General features: G+C 40.4%; 1 protein-coding gene across 1 annotated transcript; it reads left to right on the plus strand.

The window, feature by feature from the left end:
• Positions 1-7,270: 7,270 nt before the first annotated feature.
• LOC149402704 (uncharacterized) lies at positions 7,271-9,840 on the plus strand. The gene is made up of 2 exons (XM_089608493.1): positions 7,271-8,125; positions 9,766-9,840. The coding sequence occupies exons 1-2, from the start codon at positions 7,271-7,273 to the stop codon at positions 9,838-9,840; spliced, it is 930 nt and encodes a 309-aa protein (XP_089464619.1).
• The last annotated feature ends 13,685 nt before the right edge of the window (positions 9,841-23,525 follow it).

A 23,525-nucleotide genomic window follows, 5' to 3' on the forward strand; every position in this document is an offset into this window, starting at 1 on the left:
CTTCAGCTCGGCCGAGTGAACGCCCCATTTCTCAATTGTGGCCTTCTTCTTCCCGACCTCGGCTTCCAATCCCTTGGCCTTCGCCACCAGGTCGGCCTGAACGGTCTTGTACTTCGCCAAGAGCGCATCTTTGGCGGCAACGTCCTCCTCGAGGGAAGTCACCTTCCCGCCTACCTCCTTGAGCTCGGCTTGAAGGGACTCTGTCCCCTTCTTCACCGTGTCAAGCTCGTCGAGAGAAGCTTTCGCCTTTCGAAGACGTCTCTCATACCGATGGACCCCCCGGTTGAACTGGGTACACAGCTATAGAAAGAAAAAGAAAAGAAAATAGCAAGGAAAATATTAAGTATTTCAGTTCGACCCTTCCATAAAAATTAAAAATATATATATATACTTACCCCAGTGATGGTCGATGCCATGCATCGGTACCAGTCCGACTCCGTCAGCTCGGGAACCTTAGGCAGCTCGTGACCATCTATGGTCATCTTCCTGACGAGTCCTGCGGATGAATAAAAGTCGTCGCAGAGAAGGTGATCCTGATTGTAATGGAAACTGACAGTGCTTCTTCTTTGGTTTCGAAGAAGAAGAACCAGGATCACCTCATCGCGCCCTCTCAAGACCACCTCGGGTCCTCGCCGCGCCGCTCCCACCGGCCGGGGTGCTCTCCCCTTGCGCTGCTCCGACAACGGGAGCATTGTCTGGTTTGCTTGGAGTGACTACGGGCTCCGGGTCCCTACCCTCGTCGCCCTTATTTTTCTTCTTCTTCTTCCTTTTCAGTTCGCCATCGCGAGGGGCGTCCTCCTCTTCGTCTCGGCTTTCGCTCCGACCCGCTGGAGTTTTCCTCTTTTTGGGCCCCGCAGTAGCCCCAGCCGAGTCACCCGCCTGCCCAGCAGGCATAGCAGAAACAGACCCGGGGGCTTGATCTCCCTGAGCCTCCCCGACCCCCGCAGGGGCGACCTCAGTCTCGACATCCACAACCGGGATATCGACCTGGGAGCGTTCCCCGGTGACCTCGACCTCGGGATCCCGAGAAGGATCCGAGGGTGCAGCAGTTGAAGAAGATGCAGCCGCGGTCTTCTTACCGCGCCTCGCATCCCGAGCACTTAGAGGCACATTCATCGCTTCTTCGGCGACTAATTAAAAAAAATGATTGATAAACTTCTCTAACGAAATCATACAAACATGCCGAACTTACTGTCTCTAGGAGGTGGAGGCCAAAGTCCGGCTGAGGTAAATCGCTCCGGAGTGAAGCTCGGCCAGTCGTTGATGCCTTCCGGAAGCAGGTCGAGTTTAGCTGTGAACTCCGCGACCGAGGGAGCCTTAATCTTTCCTACAATAACAAAGACAATAATATACGGTAAAGGCACCTTTAAAAAAATATATAACATATATATTTATATATATATATATATATATATATAACAACAAGTTCGCGTACTCAGTGAGCTCGCCCATTTCGCCGAAAAGTTACGAGCTCGGCTCCCGAGGGATTGCTCATTTACGGTGAAATAAAAATAACGCCGTCCCCAATTCTTGTCTTTCGAAGGGAGACCGGAGATCACTCCCCGGCCCGCAGCCTTCGAAAGATAGAAACACTTGGGATCATATTTCGAATTCGCCTTGACCACGCAAAGACGGACTAAGTCTGTCAAAGCAAGGTCGACCTTCTGTTCATGGGCCACGACCAAGAGACCCATGACCATTCGAACGAAGTTGGGGCACGTCTGGGGCAAAGTTAACCCCACGGCCTCGACGAAGTCGAAAAGAAGGGGGTGGATCGGGAACCGAAGTCCGCACGACTCCAACCAGACCTCGTACATGCAACAGTACCCCTCGACCAGGGTATCCGCTGTAGCAAGAGGTGGAGGCAGAAGAAGCCCGATCTCGGGGGCTATTTGATATTTACGACGGATGCTCAAAAGATCCGAGCTTCCGACGGCCGAAGGCATGAGGATGTCCTCATTACCCAGAGGGTTGGGTCCCGGCTGCGGAATCTCAGTCCCAGACATCGAAGTTTATAAAAGTTTAGAGCTAAGAAAATAAGGGAGAAGTGTTTGAAGACGAGAACTTCGTCCAGGATCGCTGACAGAACTAAGGACGAAGTGCTCAAAAAATAAATTTAGCTTGAGTTCGCTGGGTGAAATGAAGAAAATTTAAAGCCGAAATCACGAAAAATGAAAGTTGTTTGAGAGAAAAGTATTTCGGAAAAGTGAAGAAAATGAGAAGTTACCTTATCGCCAAAGCCGCTTGGAATATAAATGAGATGAGACGTCCTTTCAAATCACTCTTATTTATAATCTCTCATTTTAAAACCGAATTCCGAGAATATCTAATGATTGCGAATCAAACTAAATATTATGTCAATCAAGAATAATATAAGATAATATCCGACTCTTCAATTTCGCTGACGGAGCGCAGAAGATATTGCGCCACGTGTCACAGAAGCTTTGGGTATGCGCACCACGCGCCAAAAGAAGGAAATTTCAAACTGACTCCTCGATTTCGACTGACGAAGCGCGGTTAAACTCGCGCCACGCGATAAAATATTCCAGAAATATGCACCGCGCGCCCAAAATTGAAAATTCGAATCTTTCCCCCCATTTTATTTTGGGATTTCAAAAATTTCGCTCAAGTATTTTCAAAAATATTTGAAATATTTTTCAAAATACTCGGGGGCTAGTTGTGGGATTCAAAATTCAATTTTCTAAGAAATAATAATAAAATCATTAAAGTTGGGCTTTAGCATGGCCAAAGCCCAACAACAGACCCAGCTCGACTCGCCGAGATCGGCCCAAGCCCAATAAGGAGCCCAGTTCGCCACAAGGGGAGTTTCCCGAGTTGATCCAGCGAGAAGAATCGGTCATGGTCAGATAGAAGACCCCGCCGCGAAGACCGGATCTGAGATAACTTCGACTAGCGGCGTGGCAGAGCCGAACCGACGAACACGTGTCCACTTCAACAAACCAGCCTCGACTATAAACAGAAGCCGATATGTCAAATTTCACACACGCAAGCTTACAATCCTACTTTCGATCTCTTATATCTATATTCTCTGAGTCCACCCTTGTTGAGTTCGGCACTCCGCCATTTTCCAGTTTGTAATTTATTCGATTATTAATAAAAGTTTTGAGCATTTATATTCGTTTCGGCCCATTTCCTTTGAATTCTTTTTGCTTCTTATACGACGTCTTCTGAAACCCATATTTATAATAAATCAAATATATAAACTATATTATAATTTGAGATTGTTGAAATCGACATCAACAGTTATATATGTTGAAGTGTCATGGGTGGAAGAAAAAACAGTTCATATAGAAGCCAATTCATCAAACAAATCTAGAACCTTAGAGCGTCGCGCGCTCCTAGAGAAAATATGTATCAATCTAATTTAACTAACATAAAATAAGTCCAGAATAAATAAAATAATCAAAATATATTTAATTAGTTTATTTCTACATCTAACTATTTATTTCAAAACAATGACATTTTTACCCTTCTCATCAAGCCGCTCACTTTTACTACATTACCAAAGTTAAACCGGAATGATAAGTCGATAAATTTCACATTTTAAATAATTTTGTATATTTTTAAAATCTTATGACAAATAAAATAATTACCAAATTTATTGACTTCCAAGAATTTACAATAAATCTTAAAAGAAAATCCCAAATTTTTTGAAAATTTATTGACATTTAGAAATTTAATGACAAACATGTCAATATATCTTCAAAGAAAATATCATATTTACTTAAATCCATAAATTTATTGACAAACATGTCAATAAATCTTCAAAGAAATTCTTAGATTCTTTGAAAATTTATTGATATTTAAGAATTTATAGACAACCATATCAATAAATCTTCAAATGAAATCTTAGATTATTATAAGATTAATTGACATGCAATAATTTATTGATTGACATTTCATTAAATCTTCAAAGAAAAAAATTCATATTAAAAAAACTAAAAATCTTAGCTTAAAATCGTATTTTTAACTTCACGGAATACTTGAGTTCTCATAATATACATATTTAATGAAAAAACTAACACGAAGAACAAAACTAACACGAAGAACGAAATAAAATGAATAACGAAAATGAACCTAACTTTTCCTTTGTGATTTTAGATTATTTGAAATATTAATTTGAAAACAATATAAACAAAAAATAAAATGAAATGATAATTAAAGAAGGGTATTTATGTGCCCTCATCGAAACAATCTCGTCGATAACTATCTTAGCGTTGATCACTCATAAGCAATCTGATTGAATGAGAATATGAGTCAAGGATAGCTCTTTTGCATGAAGAATGCCTGCCAAAATGATTTTTTCTTCAACAATTGGTGGGCTGGAATACTTCATGAACTAGGATAATTCTTGGAATTAATACTCCTGCACCATACCTTTCATCCTTCGCCATTTGCAGCAGCATCTACAGTGACCTTCGTGGGATGGGATGTCGGGGAAGATCAAGTCTCGGTGCGAATGATTTCTTGGAATTCAGGTTTATCCATTTTTGAATAAATACGTAGATAAACGATAAATTTCTTTACCCGTGCAATTTTCTATTTAATCAAGATAATCATTCGTTCAGGTATAAATGTAATTATCTGTTCTTCCGCGTTCGAACGCTCGGGGGCAAATCTAGTGTTCGCCACCTTGAACTCATCCACGAAATTCAGCGCCAATTCCTCCAACTCCGTTGATTCTCCGGCTCGTCCATCAAATAAAAGATTATCACGCAAGTCTCAAAATTACCAAAGAAGTATCAAAACTTTTTCAATCTCCAGTCGCATTCCGCTTTTAAGTAAAGTTCAAGCGTCCTCATCTAATATCCGGCATCGTTCTGCCCCGGTTTAAATACCACCATCTTAAGAAAAGCACAATTTCCCGACACTCTACCAAGGCGTGGTAACTCATTTCTCGACCATCCCAACATCGGTTGCACCACTGATCCCTCAATGCTTTCTGTTATGTCGTCATTTTTCATACGGAAAAAATGACATTAAAGACGGGGGAAATGACCAAAAAAACCATGTCCCTAAAAAACAACAACAAAAGGGACTCCCGACCCCCCAAAAGAATTCTCGACCCCCAAGAGGAACTCCCGACTCCCCAAATAAACTCCCGACCCCTCAAAAGAATTCTCGACCCCCAAGAGGAATTCCCGACTCCCCAAAGGAACTCCCAACTCCTCAAAGAAACTCCCGCCCCCCCCAAAGGAATTCTTGACCCCCAAGAGGAACTCCCGGCCCCCCAAAGGAATTTTCAACACCCAAGGGAATTATTTTCAACCAACTCCACAAGAAACCTCAAGGAGTCTTGGAGCTCAAGAAACAAAATTCCTATAAATACTCTACTCATCCAAGAGCAAAAAGAACAATCAATTCCAAGAGAAGAAAAAACTACAACTTCTCTCTCTCTCTCTAAAAATTCATTCAATACATACCCGCAAAATAATGCTAGAGTTACCCCACATCCCTCACATTTGATTCAGAAAAACACAAAAGATGAATGATCTACTTCCTTTCTCTCTAGAATTGAAGAAGAATTATTCTCTCTCTCATATTTCTTTTCACAAACAAAGACTGAAATTATGCCACATTACATTCCTTCTAAAAAGGTGTCCAAGAACTTGAGAAATCAAATTCTCAAATTCTTCACTTAGTAAGAGGAACATTTCATTATATATCACCATTTTTGTCTTCTATTTTAGCTAAGGAAAAGGAGGATCATGGCAAGCCACACCACCCACGTCGAGAGTCTCCGAAGGTCTCTACCACAGTCGTAACGCCACGAGATATCTCTAACCCGTTACGATCCATTCGGAGCCATAGGAGATTCGATGCCTGCAACCCAAGATCAATACACGTCACAAACTCGCACCCCGACACGTGTCTCGTGAATGTTGATCATAAAAACGCATTAACTGTTTCCATCGAACAAGTGTGTCCTTATATTACATGAATTTTGACTTTGCATGGCTAAATTTTTAGTTTTTCGTCTTTTCGTGAAAAAATTATTTGTTTTGCAAAATGTTAAGTGATTGATAAATTTAGCAGGGAGAAAAAATGTGATTTTTTTTTACTTTGTGTGACAGATTTTTGCACAAACTTTGGACAATAGAAAAATTTAATTCGGACCACAGAATCCGCTTTCACGCATTAACATTTTGGTGCTAGAATGAGGCGATCTCGAGAACAACCACGGAAGACCACAAGATTCACCAACAACAAATGGCTAGGCACCTAGCCATCTCTGAGGGCGGCCTGCCTTCGGCGGGAAGCGTAGCATTCAACACTCGGGCCCAAACTCGCCAAGCACAAGAAAATGACACCCATCGGGAGGAGGCTTTCCCTGCACCGTTCGAGACGCACAAATGGAACAGATCGAGACGAATCTCTTCCGCCTCGCTGGCATTGACGAGAGGATCGAGGGTCGAGGCACCGTCGCCAAAGACATCTTTGACGAGCAAGACGCATCAGAGTACATCCCATTGGGACACGAGATTCAAGACTCGGATCAAGGCCTCGACGATAACCCTGAAGGAGAAGCCCCCGAGCCCTTTCAAGAGGAAAGCGGCGACGCCCCCGATCCGAGCATTCGGGACATCGGCCACAATCACCTCGAAAGGGCATGAGGAGTTCGTGGACTTCACCCATGCCGCGAGGGTCGCTAAACGATTGTTGAATAAAGGCCATGAAACTAGTCGGCCTCTTCACGGAGCTCTCGCTCCTTCTTTGAGGCTAGAACGGATTGTTCGCATCTGTCCGCCTTCGATCACCTAGGCCACAGAGAGGACATGGTAGATAGCGGGGACGCTCAAAGGTTCGCACCACCGAGGCGCGTCCATGATCCGAGACCCCTTATCTGCCATGACGAAGGCTTAAGGCAACGGCTCAACGACCGAATGGAGATTCCACAGAAACCTCCCCCTATCGAACCGGTGAACCCTCGAGCGGAAACGGGACCAATCATTTCCAACCCGACTCCGCCACACATCGCGGCTCTCGACCAAGCGTCTAATGATAGAGGACGCACGACAAGAGTTACCCTCGTCGCGACCCCCACTGACAACACGGACATGATGACACTCTTCCAAGAGTTGAGAAATGAGGTGTAAGGCATTAGAGCAACTCAAACCCTAACGCCCGACGTCCGCAACATAATGGAAGACGCTGTTTCACTCGTGAATTCCTTTTACCACACATTCCCGCCTACGACAGAAAGGCCGACCCACTCTGTCACATTCAACAATATCAGATGTGGATGAGAATGGGGAGACGCTCACCAGCGATCATGTGCCAGGCGTTCTGCCTCACTCTGAGCGGTCCTACCTACCAATGGTTCCTCAAGCTAAGGCCCAGAACCCTTCGATCTTTTGAAGAGCTGCAACAAAACTTCCTCACTCACTTTAGCGGTTCCAGAGAGAGGAAACTGGGAAAAAGCCACCTTCGGACAGTCAGGCAGAGGAGAACCGAATCTCTTCGCGAATATTTGTCATGGTTCACTGATGAGTCAAACAAGGTTGACAAGTTTGAAGAAGACGATGCCATCTCTGCCTTTCTCGATGGACTCCTACTCGGTGACTTCCACAACTCGTTGATCAAGAAAGAGCCGAAGACAATGACCGAGCTCATGGCCCGGGCCGGGAAGTACATCACTCTGGAAGAGTTTGTCTATATCCGAAGGGCAAGCGACCAAGAAAACCGCCGAAGAGAGGACGACGAGTCCGATGACTGGAAAAGGAAGAAGACACGTGCCAACACTTCCGAAAGATCCCATACCGACTCGAAGCATCTGTTGGTGGAAAAGTTTCGAGACCACTCAAATTTCACCCCGCTGAACGCCTTACCAGAGAGGATCCTTGCGCTGGCTCACGACAAGCTTACCGCTCCTGCGCCTCTAAAGAGCAACGCCGCCAAACGATACCGTTCCAAGTACTGCGAGTTTCACCAATGTTACGGACATGTGACCTCTGGATGTATCGATCTTAAGAGACAAATCGAGTCATTAATCCAAGGAGGAGAACTGAAAGAGTTCGTTCTCAAAATGGTCAACGCTGAAGCCTCGACAAGTCGACACGGTAAAGCAGTAGACAAGGGGAACGATGAGAACGAGGCTCAAAGGGTAAGATCCATTCTCAACGTTGTTACCTAAAAGTTAGAAGCCATCCAGGCAAGAGCGAGATCCGCATCGACGATCAGACCTCACACGCTCTCCTTTTTATCACCATCTTTTTTGTCCCGCCTAATGTAATCCCCCACGGAGGGAAACCTTTGTAATCCACTAAGTGGAAAGACTTTTATCAATGAGAAGCGACCTCATTTTGTTGCATCTAGCACAAACTCAACCCCTGTGCTCGATCCCCGTGATCGAGTCGCTTAAGGCCTCATGGCTCCGAAAATCCCAAACTCGGTTTAAGGTCGCTCGATCCCCGTGATCGAGTCGCTTAAGGCCCCTGTGGCTCTGAAAAATCCCGACCCCCGCAGTTTTAGGGTCGCTCGATCCCCGTGATCGAGTCGTTTAAGGCCCCTGTGGCTCCAAAAATCTCGACCCCCGCGGTTTAGGGTCGCTCGATCCCCATGATTGAGTCACTTAAGGCCCCCGTGACTCCGAACATTCCGACCTCCGTGGTTATGGGTCGCTCGATCCTGACTTCAGATGGCTTGGTTGAAATTATCACCAAGTGGTGTAACACCCCGTACCCAAAGCATCGCAGAATGATCCGAAGATAGGCAAAGCCCCGATTCAAGAGGTTTGAGCGCGCTTAGCCTAAAACCGAGATTGTACCCGGGCGCAAGCGGTTAAGGGTGTTGCACTACTTGGAGTAAATTTCACCTAAACTTGAAGAAGATCTAATCCCAGCGATCCAGACAAGCAAGCCAAAAAGCACCATGAGCAAGTCAATAAAGCTCAAAGTCACATCCTCTATGATCCTGACAAGCACACACAAAAGCCATCGACGAAGAAGACAAAGAAAAGACTCCCCACGACTATATAAAATTTCTCACATGACAAGTCACACGAGAAACTAAGGGGTTAATGTTATGTCGTCATTTTTCATATGGAAAAAACGACTTTAAAGACGGTCGAAATGACCAAAAAACCATGTCCCTAAAAAAATAACAAAAGGGACTCCCGACCCCCCAAAAGAATTCTCGACCTCCAAGAGGAACTCCTGACTCCCCAAAGAAACTCCCGACCCCCCCAAAGGAATTCTCGACGCCCCAAAGGAATTCACGATCCCCAAGAGGAACTCCCGGCCCCCAAAGGAATTTTCGACCCCCAAGGGAATTATTTTCAACCAACTCCACAAGCAATCTCAAGGAGTCTTGGAGCCCAAGAAACAAAACTCCTATAAATACTCTACTCATCCAAGAGCAAAAAGAACAATCAATTCTAAGAGAATAAAAATACTACAACTTCTCTCTCTCTCTTTCTCTATATAAAAATTCATTCAACACATACCCGCAAAATAATGCTAGAGTTACTCCACATCTCTCACCTTTGATTCAGAAAAACACAAAAGAGGAATGATCTACTTCATTTCTCTCTAGAATTGAAGAAGAATTATTCTCTCTCTCTCTCTCTCTCTCTCTCTCTCTCTCTCTCTCTTTCTCTCTCTCTCATATTTCTTTTCACAAACAAAGGCTTAAATTATGCCACATTACATTCCCTCTAAAAATGTGTCCAATCCAATTCTCATATTCTTCACTTAGTAAGAGGAACATTTCAATATATATCACCGTTTGTGTCTTCTATTTCAGCTAAGGAAAAAGAGGATCACGACAAGCCACACCACCCACGTCGAGAGACTCCGAAGGTCTCCACCACAGTCGTAACGCCACTAGATATCTCTGACCCGTTACGATTCATTCGGAGCCATAGAAAATTCGATACTTGCAACCCAAGATCGATATACGTCGTAAATTCGCACCCCGACACGTGTTTCATGAATGTTGATCATAAAAACGCATTAACAGTTTCCATCGAACAAGTGTGTCCTTATATTACATGAATTTTGACTTTGCATGGCTAAATTTTTAGTTTTTCGTCTTTGCCTGAAAAAATTATTTGTTTTGCAAATTGTTAAGTGATTGAAAAATTTAGCAGCGAGAAAAAATGCGCTTTTTTTTTTACTTTGTGTGACAGATTTTTGCAGACTTTGGGCAATAGAAAGATTTAATTTGGGCGACAGAATCCGCTTTCACGCAATATTCGGGAAAAATAAAATCTCCTGCCCACATATTCACATAATAATCAAAATTTATGAGAAAGGTGAGATCTCACTTCCTCCTCGTTTAGATTTACTTTCATATCTTTCTTTTTCTCTCTCCCTCGCCACTGTCATGCAAAACAATTATTTTTTACTGTTAACGGGTAACCACACTTTGACCTTTAGGGAGACCAGAGTCAACCACATTTTTTTAACCAATTATTAGTCGTTATCACCTATCTGATCCTTGTCTTGTCTCACTAAAAATAATCATTTGAATGCTGTATGAAAAAAAAAATTAAATTGTAGAGCTTAATACTGTATATTTTTTTTAATTGAATTGCTGTAGAACTAAGCTACAGATTATTTAATCATACAGGAGTATTTCTGTATAGTAATCTACAAGTTAGAATTATGAGTTTTCTTGTGTGCGTGGAGCATAAAATCACTGCCCACAAAAGAAGTGGGCTCTGAAAAAAAAAACAAGCGGTGCACAAATTGGCACATTGCTCGCAACTGTACGGTATATATATATATATATATATATATATATATATATATATATATATACACACACGAGACTGAGAGGGATTACTACTTCGGTAAGAGAAATTTAATTAATTGGGCTTAGTAATTGAATTAATATCAAGATTAGATCTTAATATTGAAAAATATCCAAAAATGGACTTTTGTACCGTAATCGGACAAAAATACCTCTGTTTTCTATTTGAGACTGAGAGGGATTACTACTTCGGTAAGAGAAATTTAATTAATTGGGCTTAGTAATTGAATTAATATCAAGATTAGATCTTAATATTGAAAAATATCCAAAAATGGACTTTTGTACCGTAATCGGACAAAAATACCTCTGTTTTCTATTTGAGACTGAGAGGGATTACTACTTCGGTAAGAGAAATTTAATTAATTGGGCTTAGTAATTGAATTAATATCAAGATTAGATCTTAATATTGAAAAATATCCAAAAGTGGACTTTTGTACCGTAATCGGACAAAAATACCTCTGTTTTCTATTTGAACTCATTCCCCCCCCCCCCCCCCACAAAAAAAAGAAGTGGGCTCTCAAAAAAAAAAACAAGCGGTGCACAAACTGGCACATTGCTCGCAACTGTACGGTATCCTCGCCTAATATATATATATATATATATATATATATATATATATATATGTACGAGACTGAGAGGGATTACTACTTCGGTAAGAGAAATTTAATTAATTGGGCTTAGTAATTGAATTAATATCAAGATTAGATCTTAATATTGAAAAATATCCAAAAATTGACTTTTGTACCATAATAGGACAAAAATACCTCTGTACTAGCCAGTACGATAAAATACGATAGAGGACGATGGCGTACGATGGAAATGCTTCAATCTCCGGCGGCGGTGAAACACAGAAATCTCGAGCTCAAAAATCATCTAAAAAGGTAAGTTTTCAACTAATTTCTTGTTCAATGTCTTTGGAAATAGTTAGAATAGGGTTTATGACTTAGTATTAATCTTATTTGAGTTGATTTGAGCCGGATTTAGAATGTTAGGGTTTGAAATTAGAGCCAGTGTATGATGAGGTTGATGCATCGTACAATGTCGTACGATGAAATTCATACAGCTGTACGATGTCATACGATGTCGTACGATGCTGTACGATGGGTTTAAGTTTTTCCCAAAAAATCTGTCGTACGATGCCATACGATATCGTACGATGCTGTACGATGTCGTACGATATCGTACGATGCTATACGATAGTTTTAGAAAAAAAATTCAAATTTTTTGTTCTACGATGCTATACGAGTCTGTACAATGTCATATGATGAATTATGATTCTGACCTAATTTTGTTGTTTTTTTAGGACAATTTGAATTACATATAAAAAGTCCCATTCCCGGGGCGTATCACCTACGGTGGGACGGGGATCTTGAAGCTTGTACGGAGGAGATTCGATGAGCTCGGGATAAGAGATCGTATCCTCGAGAGTCCGTTCGAGCAATTTTTTTTGGAGAGCGAGCTCGGTTTCTCACCGGTGCTCGTACATACTCTCCTTCAAAAGAAGATCGAGGCGACGGCACGGGGGGGGGGATACATTTTGGTATCAGAGGCAAACGAGTAAGATTCGGACGCCTCGAGTACGCACTCGTCTCGGGGATGAGCTATGAAGACGGTTCGACCAAAGCCGAACAAGACAAGCGAAAGAGCGACCGATTGATCACGGACCACTTGAACGGCGTCGTTGGATACAAGTTGAGCGCGTTGATCAACGCGTTCACCATATGTCAGAGTCATGACGATGCATTCAAGCTCGGGCTGCTCATATTTATCTATGGGTATCTTCTGGGGCAGCCGGCCAACAAAGTCATCGAGTAAAGGTGGCAGAAATTTCTATACATCGTTGAAGACCTCCCCTTCTTCTTCAAGATGCCTTGGGGAATTTGAGTTGGTCGGAGACGTATTCCAGCCTCTCGATGAACCTAAGGCATTATCACAAGACGCTGTAGAAGAAGTTGAAGGACAAGCCGGACGTGGCTTAGAAAGAGGCCAAGTACACATTGACGAGTAATCTTCATACCCTTCATTACTGGGCGTACGAGGTTATCCCAGAGATCGGGATGAGGTTCGGTTCGAACCAGGGGATTCGTGTGCCCAGGATGCACTCGTGGTCGAGTAATGTGGTCATCATGGGCAAAGACATCGAGGCCGTCCTGAATAAGAAAACGGTAAATTGTTATTATTTAACTTTTATTAAATGTACATTACATTATTTTAGAATCTTAGTAATTGTTTTTGGTTTTGTAGGTGGGTGTTCTTCAAATGCTGAGACCAAGGGCAGCAGAGAAAGAAATTATAATTCTCCTCGAGACGCAGAGGAGCAAATGTCTGTATCACATAGACGTCGAGGGAGAAGATGCGACAGAGCTGCGAGATATCGAGGAAGAAATAGATCGAGTCGCGACTGTTGCAGACGAGGCCGATGTCGTCAACGGAGACTCCGACGATGAACACGTGTCAGACACTCCACGTGTTCGTCTTGGTAGTCCGACCACTCCCGCAATGGGATCGAGGCCCACACCGACCACCCCCGCAGTGGGATCGAGGCCCACACCAACCCCTCGCGCCGACGTTCCCGAGCCATTTGTCCTAACACGGGAAATGTGGGAAGAAATGCGAGCCTCCCAAGAACAACTGCTGCAATCACAAAGGATGGTTTTACATGCTCTTAACACGAACGGGCGTAGAATCGCGTGCATCAGGCGAGACCATGTTAAATTTAATCCAAGTTATGTTTAAGTTTAAATTTCAGTTTAGAGTTAAATTTAAATATAATTTAATGTTTTAGAGTTAAGTTTAAATTTCATTTTAGTTTAAATTTAATTTAACGTTTTAGAGTTAAGTTTAAATATAATTTAACGTTTTAGAGTTAAGTTTAAATTTCATTTTAGTTTAAATTTAATTTAACAGTTTAGAGTTAAGTTTAAATATAATTTAACGTTTTAGAGTTAAGTTTAAATATAATTTAACGTTTTAGAGTTAAGTTTAAATTTAATTTTAGTTTAAATTTAATTTAATGTTTTAGAGTTAAGTTTAAATATAATTTAACGTTTTATAGTGAAGTTTAAATTTCATTTTAGTTTAAATTTAATTTAACGTTTTAGAGTTAAGTTTAAATATAATTTAACGTTTTAGAGTTAAGTTTAAATTTCATTTTAGTTTAAATTTAATTTCACGTTTTAGAGTTAAGTTTAAATATAATTTAAAGTTTTAGAGTTAAGTTTAAATTTCATTTTAGAGTTAATTTTAAAATTAATTTAACATTTAAGAGTTAAGTTTTTACTTAATTTAACGTTTTAGAGTTAAGTTAAAATTAGACTTTAGGGTTAAGTTAAAAATTCATTTTAGAGTTTAGGGTTAGGTTTATATTTCATTTATAGTTTTGTGACAAGTTTAAATTTTGTGACATATTTGTTACTATGACTTGCAGGTTGCGATGTGGACGAGGCTTAACATTTTATTCGAGGAACAAACGGGCTTGCCTGGGGGTGAGATTCCCACGACCTAAGCTGATGGTCATCGTAAACGCCGGACCCCTCATTATTCTCCTCCTCCGCCTCCTCATCATCCTCCTCCGACGGCTGGTCAAAAGCCGGCGTCTTCATCGCACGAGCCGTCTTCTTCGCATCGCGAGTCGTCGAAGAAGCCGTCTTCTTCGCATCGCGAGTCGTCGAAGCGATCGGAGATCAGGCCGGTGACTTCGCTGAGGTTATCGACGTCTTCGTCGAGTCCTCGTAGAGAAGACATTCCGGATAAGCAACGCCGGCTCACAACTCCGGTTAAAAGAAAAAGTGACAAGGCACAGCTTACTCTGCCACGTCCAGATCGGCAAGTGCGACAGATGTCGTCGCGTTGGGCCGATTTCACTGATCCGACGAGGTCCAAGTATTCAGAAAAGTCGATCCCCAAGTTCAACCTGTTGAAGGACGCGAGGCTAAAGGAGTTTAATAATTTCATTAAGTGGTTGCGGACAAAGAAGTGGGACGGCAAGTTCATTGAGTCTACTCGCCTGAAGACGTGTGACGAAGACACGACTTTCTTCGACACGATGTTGATAGAAACAAAATGGCTACATGATTCGGTACGTTATTTATTATATTTCGCATTCCCTTTTAATTTAAAATAACGCTATATGTTTGTTATGTCTCAGCATATTGATGCTATAATTCACATGATTCGGGCTCGCCAACGAGCTCTCGACAGATATCGGCAAGACGCCCGAATCATGGATTATCGGTGGGTCCAGCACGTGTACGGCCGATTCACAAAGGAAGAAGCGAACATCAAGAAGACCATCGAGCTAGGGGCAGAGCTCGAACCCGTGGATTGGGACATGCGGGCAACTATTACCCCCATGATTGGGTATAGGGACACCGATATTTTTCCTTGGGATGGTGCTCGCGAGATCGTGTTCGTCGTGAACTTCAAGAATGTCCATTGGTTCACATTTCGGATCGACATCGAGGCCTGGACCATTACCGTCCTCGATTGCCAAAAGGATCTCATGCAGTCGCCGATTAATCAAAAGGACTTCACGGAGATGATGGAGGTACGTAAAATGTTATGTTATTCACAATTATTACCTTTATTTGTGGTTAATTAAATTATAAGGGTTATTTAACATTGTTAAAATGTTTATTATTCAGACTTGGTTTCAAGCATTTGCTAGAATTGTGGCCATAGTTGGTTTCTTCAAGAACCATCGCATGTCTTACCGGGAGAGTCAGCAAGGTGAAATTAAGTTCACATACCCGACATGGCTAGTCGATCAAAATGTCCCACAATGTGCATACAGGTAAACATGTTTAAAAAAGATATTTTGACTAGTTAATCGAACTTTTTTTGATAAGTTTTTTCACAAGTTTGTTTTTATTGACAACTTATTTTACAAGTTTGTTTTTTTTTTTTACAAGTTATGTTATTCAACTTTTTTTTGAAAAGTTATTTTACAAGTTTGTTTGTTTTTTTTACAAGATTTTTTACAAGTTAGTTTTTTTTTACAAGTTATTTTATAAAAGTTTTTTTGTCTAGTTAATTGAACTTTTTTTGACAAGTTTTTTCACAAGTTTGTTTTTATTGACAAGTTATTTTACAAGTTTGTTTGTTTTTTTGACAAGATTTTTGACAAGTTAGTTTTTTTTACAAGTTATTTTAAAAAAGTTTTTTTGAGTAGTTAATTGAACTTTTTTTTTAAGTTATTTTACAAGTTTTTTTTTTTTACAAGTCTTTTTACAAGTTTTTTTTTTCAAGTCTTTTGTTAGCCAACGTTTTTTGACAAGTTTGACAAATTCTTTTACTTATGTTTGTGTTGTAGCGGTGATTGCGGGATGTTCGCAGTGAAGTATGTCGAGCACATAGTACTGAACGAATCATTTGACACTCTTCAAAGTGCCAATATGAGAACGTTCGGGAAGAAATGGTGCGTGGACTTATTCTACAACCACCTTATCCCGTGATTTTGTATTTTCGGATGTTTTTTTTAAATCTTTTTGGTTTTGTATGTAACAGTACCTTATAAACATATTATCGAGATGGTTTATTGACTATTGACTTTGACCCGCCATCCATTTTTTTTTTGGACTTTGTAATATGAAGAGATAGACATTTCTTCTCCAAATCATCATTCCCTATACAAAGACTATATCAATATTTAATGAAAGCCCTTCACACACCAAACAATGAGAGAGCTAACACGGTTAAGGCCCTTCAAAACATCCTTGACTCGGAATAGGCAATATACGCCGACGCAAACAACTGCGCAGAACCGATGGAGGCGAAGGCGAAGAGGCCGACCACTAGCAATTATATGCAATCTATTATCAAGAATAGTGGTTGAATAAAAAAATGGTATATAAAATGAAGAGAGAGAAATTACTTTTGTAGAAAATAAAACAAAATAATAATGATAACACTTGTGCTGTTATAAATGGATCGTGAGAATTAGACTACTAAGAAATAGCACCACTCATATATCTATAAAAATAAACGTTAAGGTTTTAAACTTAAAAATAAAAATAACACCACGTCTAAAGGTTTAATCCCTCCAATTGCATGTTTTTCTGTTATGTCCCCTACCACCACATATCCCGCATTTTCGATGGATAACAACTTTTTCGCCTTGAGATGGGTATCGATTAATCCTTCTTCTTCCTTATTTACTTTTCTTCTGTCGACCGGCTTGCTTCTTTTCAACGGGTTCCGAAACTTTCATGTTTTTTTTATCTCATCCGGGACATCCCACTGATCTTCATTGCCAACCGGATATATGGCTTCCTTGTACATTTCAATTCACGTCTCCTTCAAATAAAAGTCACTGCATAACGAGTACACGTCCACACTTCGATGTTGGGTTGCTGCGATGGAATGCTCGCACGGGATATTCAATTGTTGTGGTAGTCCGCAAGTGCATGTCTTCGCCATAAGGTCTACATCGAAATCACCTCTTGCGTCTTTGACATGACATTCATATAGACCAAGCTTGTATGCATTGACGAACTGTGCCTTATTATTTAGCTGTGCAAGATCATTTTGCCACGTTGGTGTCAATTTTGTGTTCAACTTGTGCGCTATCTCTTCTCGATCAAAAAACCAAGTTTGGAGTGTGAATCGAATAACTCGAGCAACTTCGTAATGGGAAACGTCCTTGCATTCCTTGTTTTGTTGTTGAAGCTTTCTGAGTTGTTGTTCGTCATTAGGTCGTACCTATATAAAAACAGCGACGTTTATATAATCAACGACATTGAAATTCAGTACAAAAGAAGTTCTAGACTTTTACCGTTTTCCAGGAAAGAAAGCTCTTGCCCACCGATCGACACCAATTTCTTCGAGATACTTTACCATCTCGACATCTTTCCGTCTCAACAGTCTAAAATTAGCTTCGAATGCGGTTTTACTAAAGGCGTAAGAAGCATCGTACAGTTCAAAGCGACAATGATCTGTCTTGAACTTATGTTGGACATTCAGTTGTAAATGATGGTAACATGCTCCGTGAGGGATACCAGAAAACACAACCTCGACACCATGTATGATGCTAACGTGGCGATCAGATATGAACGCCAAATTAGGTACGTCTTTACCGATAGCTTCTCGCAATCTTCTCAAAAACCAAATCCAAGAAGCATGACACTCGCTATCTACAACTCCAAATGCAAGTGGATATAATTGTGAATTCGCATCCATTGCAATTGCGCAAAGCAACTGTCCGCCGTATTTTGTCTTCACAAATGCACCGTCCAATGCTATGACCGGCCGACATGCTTTGAAGCCTCTACGACACGCCCCGATAGAAAAGAAAGCATACTTGAATTTGTCACCATCTTGCACAAAGTCTGTTAACGTCCCAGGATTCTTTTGTTTCAACATGTACAACAAACACGGTAACTTCTGGTACGATTGTTCCGGTGTACCCCGCACGTACCCAATAGCTTTCTCTCTGGATCTCCAAGCTTACAAATACGATATGTTCACACCCCATCTTGTCTTCACTTCTTCTCTGACGTTATGCACCGAATACTCCGCCATAGAGTTAATTGAGTATTTGTCTTTAAATACGTGACCGATGACCCATGGTGCAGCTCCTCGATGGCCCTATGTTCGAACAACACGCGCACATGAGCGTTTACCCTCGTACGACGTAATCTCCCACATCTCAGACCACTGCACGTCACCCCTCAACCTACATGTGCATTTCTCGTCTTTGCATAGAACATGCCATCTCTTTTTCGAAGAAGATTTCACTCTAAGTTCGAAATTATTTTTCAACGCGTACATGTGGATATATTTCTTCAATTCAAGTTTGTTTTCAAACTGCTGCCCAATATATATTTCTTCTGAGCTACCTGTTACTTTCAAAGGTTAGTTAAACAATAACTTAACAGATTATACTTGAAAATTTAAATCCACTTAAATTACCTGTAGAAGAATGACTTGGATAATGACTCGGTTCTTCCTTCACAACATCATCGGCGGTGAACTCGGGTGCTTTCCATGAATAAGGAACGATAAGTGATCCTATCATCGGACGCTCACGCTGACATTGACCCGATGGTTCACAATGACCCGTTGGTACTGTAAACGTTTCCACTAACTCTTCATATTCTTATGGATATTGGTGAATTCTTCACCTCTACCATTGTTATCTCCATCATATCCATCACTATACTCTTCATCACCTTCGCCACTTTCGTATTCATCACCTTCGCCACCTTCATATTCATCACCTTCGTCACTATTGTGTCCATCATATTCGTCACTGTTGTGATTACAATCTCTATCACGCCTGTATAGTTCGTCACCGTTTTTGGCACCCTTGTACTTGTTAAACAAGTCATCGTCACAGCCACCGTCTTTGTTTTCAATTATATGATCATTTTGCCAATCCTCGATAACAAGAGTATTCCGTCTCTTCTTCGGCTCATTGCGAGACACCCTTCCAACTTTCACATCTTTCCCTTTACATACTCATCGATACGCAATAGGCGCAATGATCTGTTTCGGTACCAAACTTACACAAAGTGGAAATCTATTACGATATTTGTGCTTCATAAAATACGAAACATCACCATTGTCCTTCAAAACGGCAGGACCTAGCGGAATTGTACCGATTGTGTATGGGACTTCGAGTTTTAAGTCGAACGCGAATCTGTCTAACTCGAGTTTCTCGTATAAAAAAAATCTACTAACTCCTTGTACGTTACGTCTTTCGGAACTTCGAATGGACGCGTATCTGCATTGGTGAAAATCCATAAGTGTCCTTCTTTCTCCCAAGTGCCATTAACCATGACAAAAACTTCAAAAAAACAGTCAAACTATGCAAAATTAGCTTATCTATCCTACTGCATCGTACAGAGTTGCATCGTACAGCATCGTACAGAGTTGCATCGTACAACATCGTACAACCCGTACTTTTTTTTGCCAAATTTCATCGTACAAAAAAGTTAAATCTCATCCTACCATATCATATACCATTGTACAATTTCAGATTTTGGACTATGTTTCTAGATCTGATCGATTTTTATTGCTACATTCTATCTTATACAATCATAAACTTTGTAAAAATGATTAAGTTAGTAATCTTACCCATGATTCTTTTGAAATCCGCTTAAGTAGAGATGATTTGAGTGAATTTGAGTGTGGGAGAGAAGATTGAAATGATAAAAATGAAGAGTGAGAGATGTATAGGGTTCAGAGGGGTATTTTTGCCCGATTTTGGGTCAAAAGTCTATTTTTAGATATTTTCAAAATTAAAGTCTAATCTTGATATTTAATCACTTTTTAAGTCTACTTAATAATGAAATTTCTCAATGGTAATAGATCCAAGTCCAACCACGTCAGGACGACTCATCGTTATTGTGGGACCCATGGAATGTATGTGCTTGCGTGGGAGATTTGAAATTTGACCACCCTAGATTGGGTGAGAGCGAGACTTGCATGTTTCCATAAATAAACTGTCTATAGCAGTAAACCAAAGCCAAAACCATTTGCCGATAGTCTCTTTCTATGGGAATATGTATGTACAGTCCATAGTATTATATAAAGAATATATATATATATATATATATATATATATATATATATATATTATAAGGAAACTGACACCTGCCATATGAGACTTTAATACCTGAAGAAAAAAAAATTGGGGCAGAAATTCATATAAAGAGATATGGGCTGAATCTGATCAGTGTGATATATAAATCTAATAGATGCCCTGTACTTGGCTCGCACAATGATAATAATGTCAACACTATTAAATACAAATGCACAGTATTGTGTCATGATTATTATGGTATGGGAAAATAACACATTTATACCCTGTGTTTTAGTAAAATGTCGAGTTTAACCCTCGGTTTTCAAAAATGTCGAGTTCATACCCTCTGTTTAACTAAAATGACGAAATTATATCATCTGTTTAACTAAAATGACGAAATTATACCCTGAAATAAAACAATAGTGTCACAAATATTCTTTTTATTGACTTTTCATTGACGTTGACTATAATATTTATATATAAACACCAATTATCTTTATTCATTCGCGCCATATATGTAATTTATTTAAAAACTAAAAAATAAACAACAGTCTCTTAATCGCGAAGAACACAGAAAGAGGCAAATGGGTAAACATCGATAGTTGATAGTCATCAAAATCGCATATTCGAACAGAGAATCTAGGATTTAGAGTTACAATTCGAACACGGAATGAAATCATTTCTTAGGAGGTATGAGTTTTATTATTTAATTTCAATTTAAGGCTATTTTTATTTCAAAATTGAGAATTTGGAAGTTAGGGTACTGATTTAGATTTGATTCGGTTTTTCTTATATAAGAGTTAATATCAATGAAAGGGAGATTTGTGACGCTGTTATTCATTTCAGGGTATAATTTCGTCATTTTAGTTAAACAAATGGTGTAATTTCGTCATTTTAGTTAAACAGATGGTATGAACTCGACATTTTTGAAAACCGAGGGTTAAACTCGACATTTCACTAAAACACGGGGTATAAATGTGTTATTTTCCCTTATGGTATACCCTTGGAACAGTGTTATATATACATATTTTAATAAATAACATTTCAGGTTATACCAAAGTTTAAAATATCAGATTTTAGTAAAATTTGATATATATATAAAAAAAATCAGACATTACATTGTATATATATCGATTCAAAATTCAAAATTGGTATGAATTATTTTTCTAAATCTTACATCATCGTCAGCTTTTATATTTGAGCCACCAATTAGAACGGCAGATTGATACATCTGTTGTAATAATGTACCGGAGAAAGATGGGCAAGAATATTGATTGGTGGTTTTACTTAAGTTCTTTTATGTGTTTTTTATTTTATTTTAGTATTGCTTTAAGGATGTTTTTTTGTAATTTTCTTTGTTGGGTCAGATTTTCATAAGCTAGAAATGATACCCCGAGAGCAAAAATGACAAGGCAAGCTCATACATAAATCTCAAGTTCACAAGAGAAATCTTTTGGTCAAACCTCGAGTCAACCTTGACTCTTGACGCCAATTCATTTTGGCCACAAAACAAGCTTCGTCTTCAAACTATTTTGGCCATTATATAAGCCTTGTCGCCAAACTGATGACGCTGTCATCTTGATGGTGCCACTAACTTGATGGTGTCGTCAACCTGTCATGCCGTCAACCTAATGATGGAACCAACTTGAGGTGACGTCAACCTGATGATGCCGTCAACTTGATGGTGACGCCAACTTGAGGTGACGCCAACCTGATGATGCCGTCAAATTGATGGTGACTCCAACTTAAGGTGACATCAACCTGATGGCACCAACCTGATGACGCACCAACCAGAGGTGACGCCAACCTGACGGCGCCAACCCAAAATGCCGCCTACTCCAGGTTGCCGCCAACCCCAAAAATCCACCTAGAGGCAATTGTCGCCAACGCCTCTAGCTATGATGCCGCCAACCTTCCCAAGGCTCCTTGCCGCCAACATTCCAAGGGCTTCTTGTCGCCAACCTGCCTAAAGCCTCTTGCCGCCAACCCCACTTGCCACAAGGTAAAACTTGCCTCCAGCCTCTCTTTCCTTGAACTCATAATCAAGACAAGTCTTAAGCCTCTATAAATACCCCTCTCAACTCTCTCTCAAAGTGAGTTCTCTTTGGACTTGAAAAAGCTCTGCCTCTCTCTCACTAGAGAAATATTTCCTCTCTCTACCCTCTAGAGACGAGATGAGATCCCCCACCTCTACTAATGTTGAGCGTCGGAGCGCGCGTCGGGGGAAAACCATCCGCGCCCCCTAGTTCATGTTTCTTGATTCTCAAATTGAAGAACATGACGAACACGAAGAACGTGAAGAACACGAAGGCCAACTATTGGCGAAGTGACAATGAACCGGAAACCACTTTCCGATGAGGCAATGATGACGAGAATAGAAGAACTTCACCAAACTCAACCTACGTGCGGTCTTAGGGTCCGGCCCCAGATCGAACCACAGACGGTTCTTAGTGCGAATCCAAAAACGCGATTAACATTCTTCATTAATAATCGGACCTAAGTTAGCTAGGTATGTCAATTTTCGAAGGTTTGTCATTAGGCTTTATGTTTTTATAAGTTTTTCCACTACACAACATCTAAGAAAATCTTTGACCCTATTTCGAAGAAAGATCACTATTGTTTCTTTTGCTGTGAAATTAAGGCTCAAGGGCATAACTCGGTGATTTGGTGAGTTCCCCCGTTGGCCATATTGTCCGAGTGATTTGTGACAGAATTGTCTAGGTCCTCCTATCACGGCTTTTACCATCTTTGTAGACGATCTCAAAGTCACTTTCAACGTTGTGAGTCTCCAGTGAAATCAAAGTTAAAATGAAAATCCGCGTTTTTTTTATATTCGTCATTTATATATTATTTTTCAATGTGCTAACGATTTTTCATGAAAAAGACGTTTATCAAACATTTCTTTAAATGTAAAACGGGAAATTATGTTTAAAAGTGTTTAGGTGATAGAATTCGTTAAAAGTAAATATGTTTATTTTTTTGAAAACGAAAACTGTATTATTGATGATTTTGATAAAGACAGAATACAGAATTTCGAGCAGAGATAAACTCCTACAGATAGTTGATACTGTTTAGATAAAGAGAACGAAGTTATCGGAAAGGAAAACTAAAACTCTTGAGAGACAAACAGTAACAAAGATGTCGAGATACATCTGACGGGATTCCTCCCTCGCCCTCCGAAAAGGAGAACTAGCTTGTTGGCTGGTTCACCGAAGAACCATTATTT

The sequence above is a fragment of the Urtica dioica genome, chromosome 3 (genome assembly GCF_054948205.1).
Source record: "Urtica dioica subsp. dioica isolate 48M chromosome 3, U.dioica_male_clone48M_v1_H2, whole genome shotgun sequence".
NCBI lineage: Eukaryota > Viridiplantae > Streptophyta > Magnoliopsida > Rosales > Urticaceae > Urtica > Urtica dioica.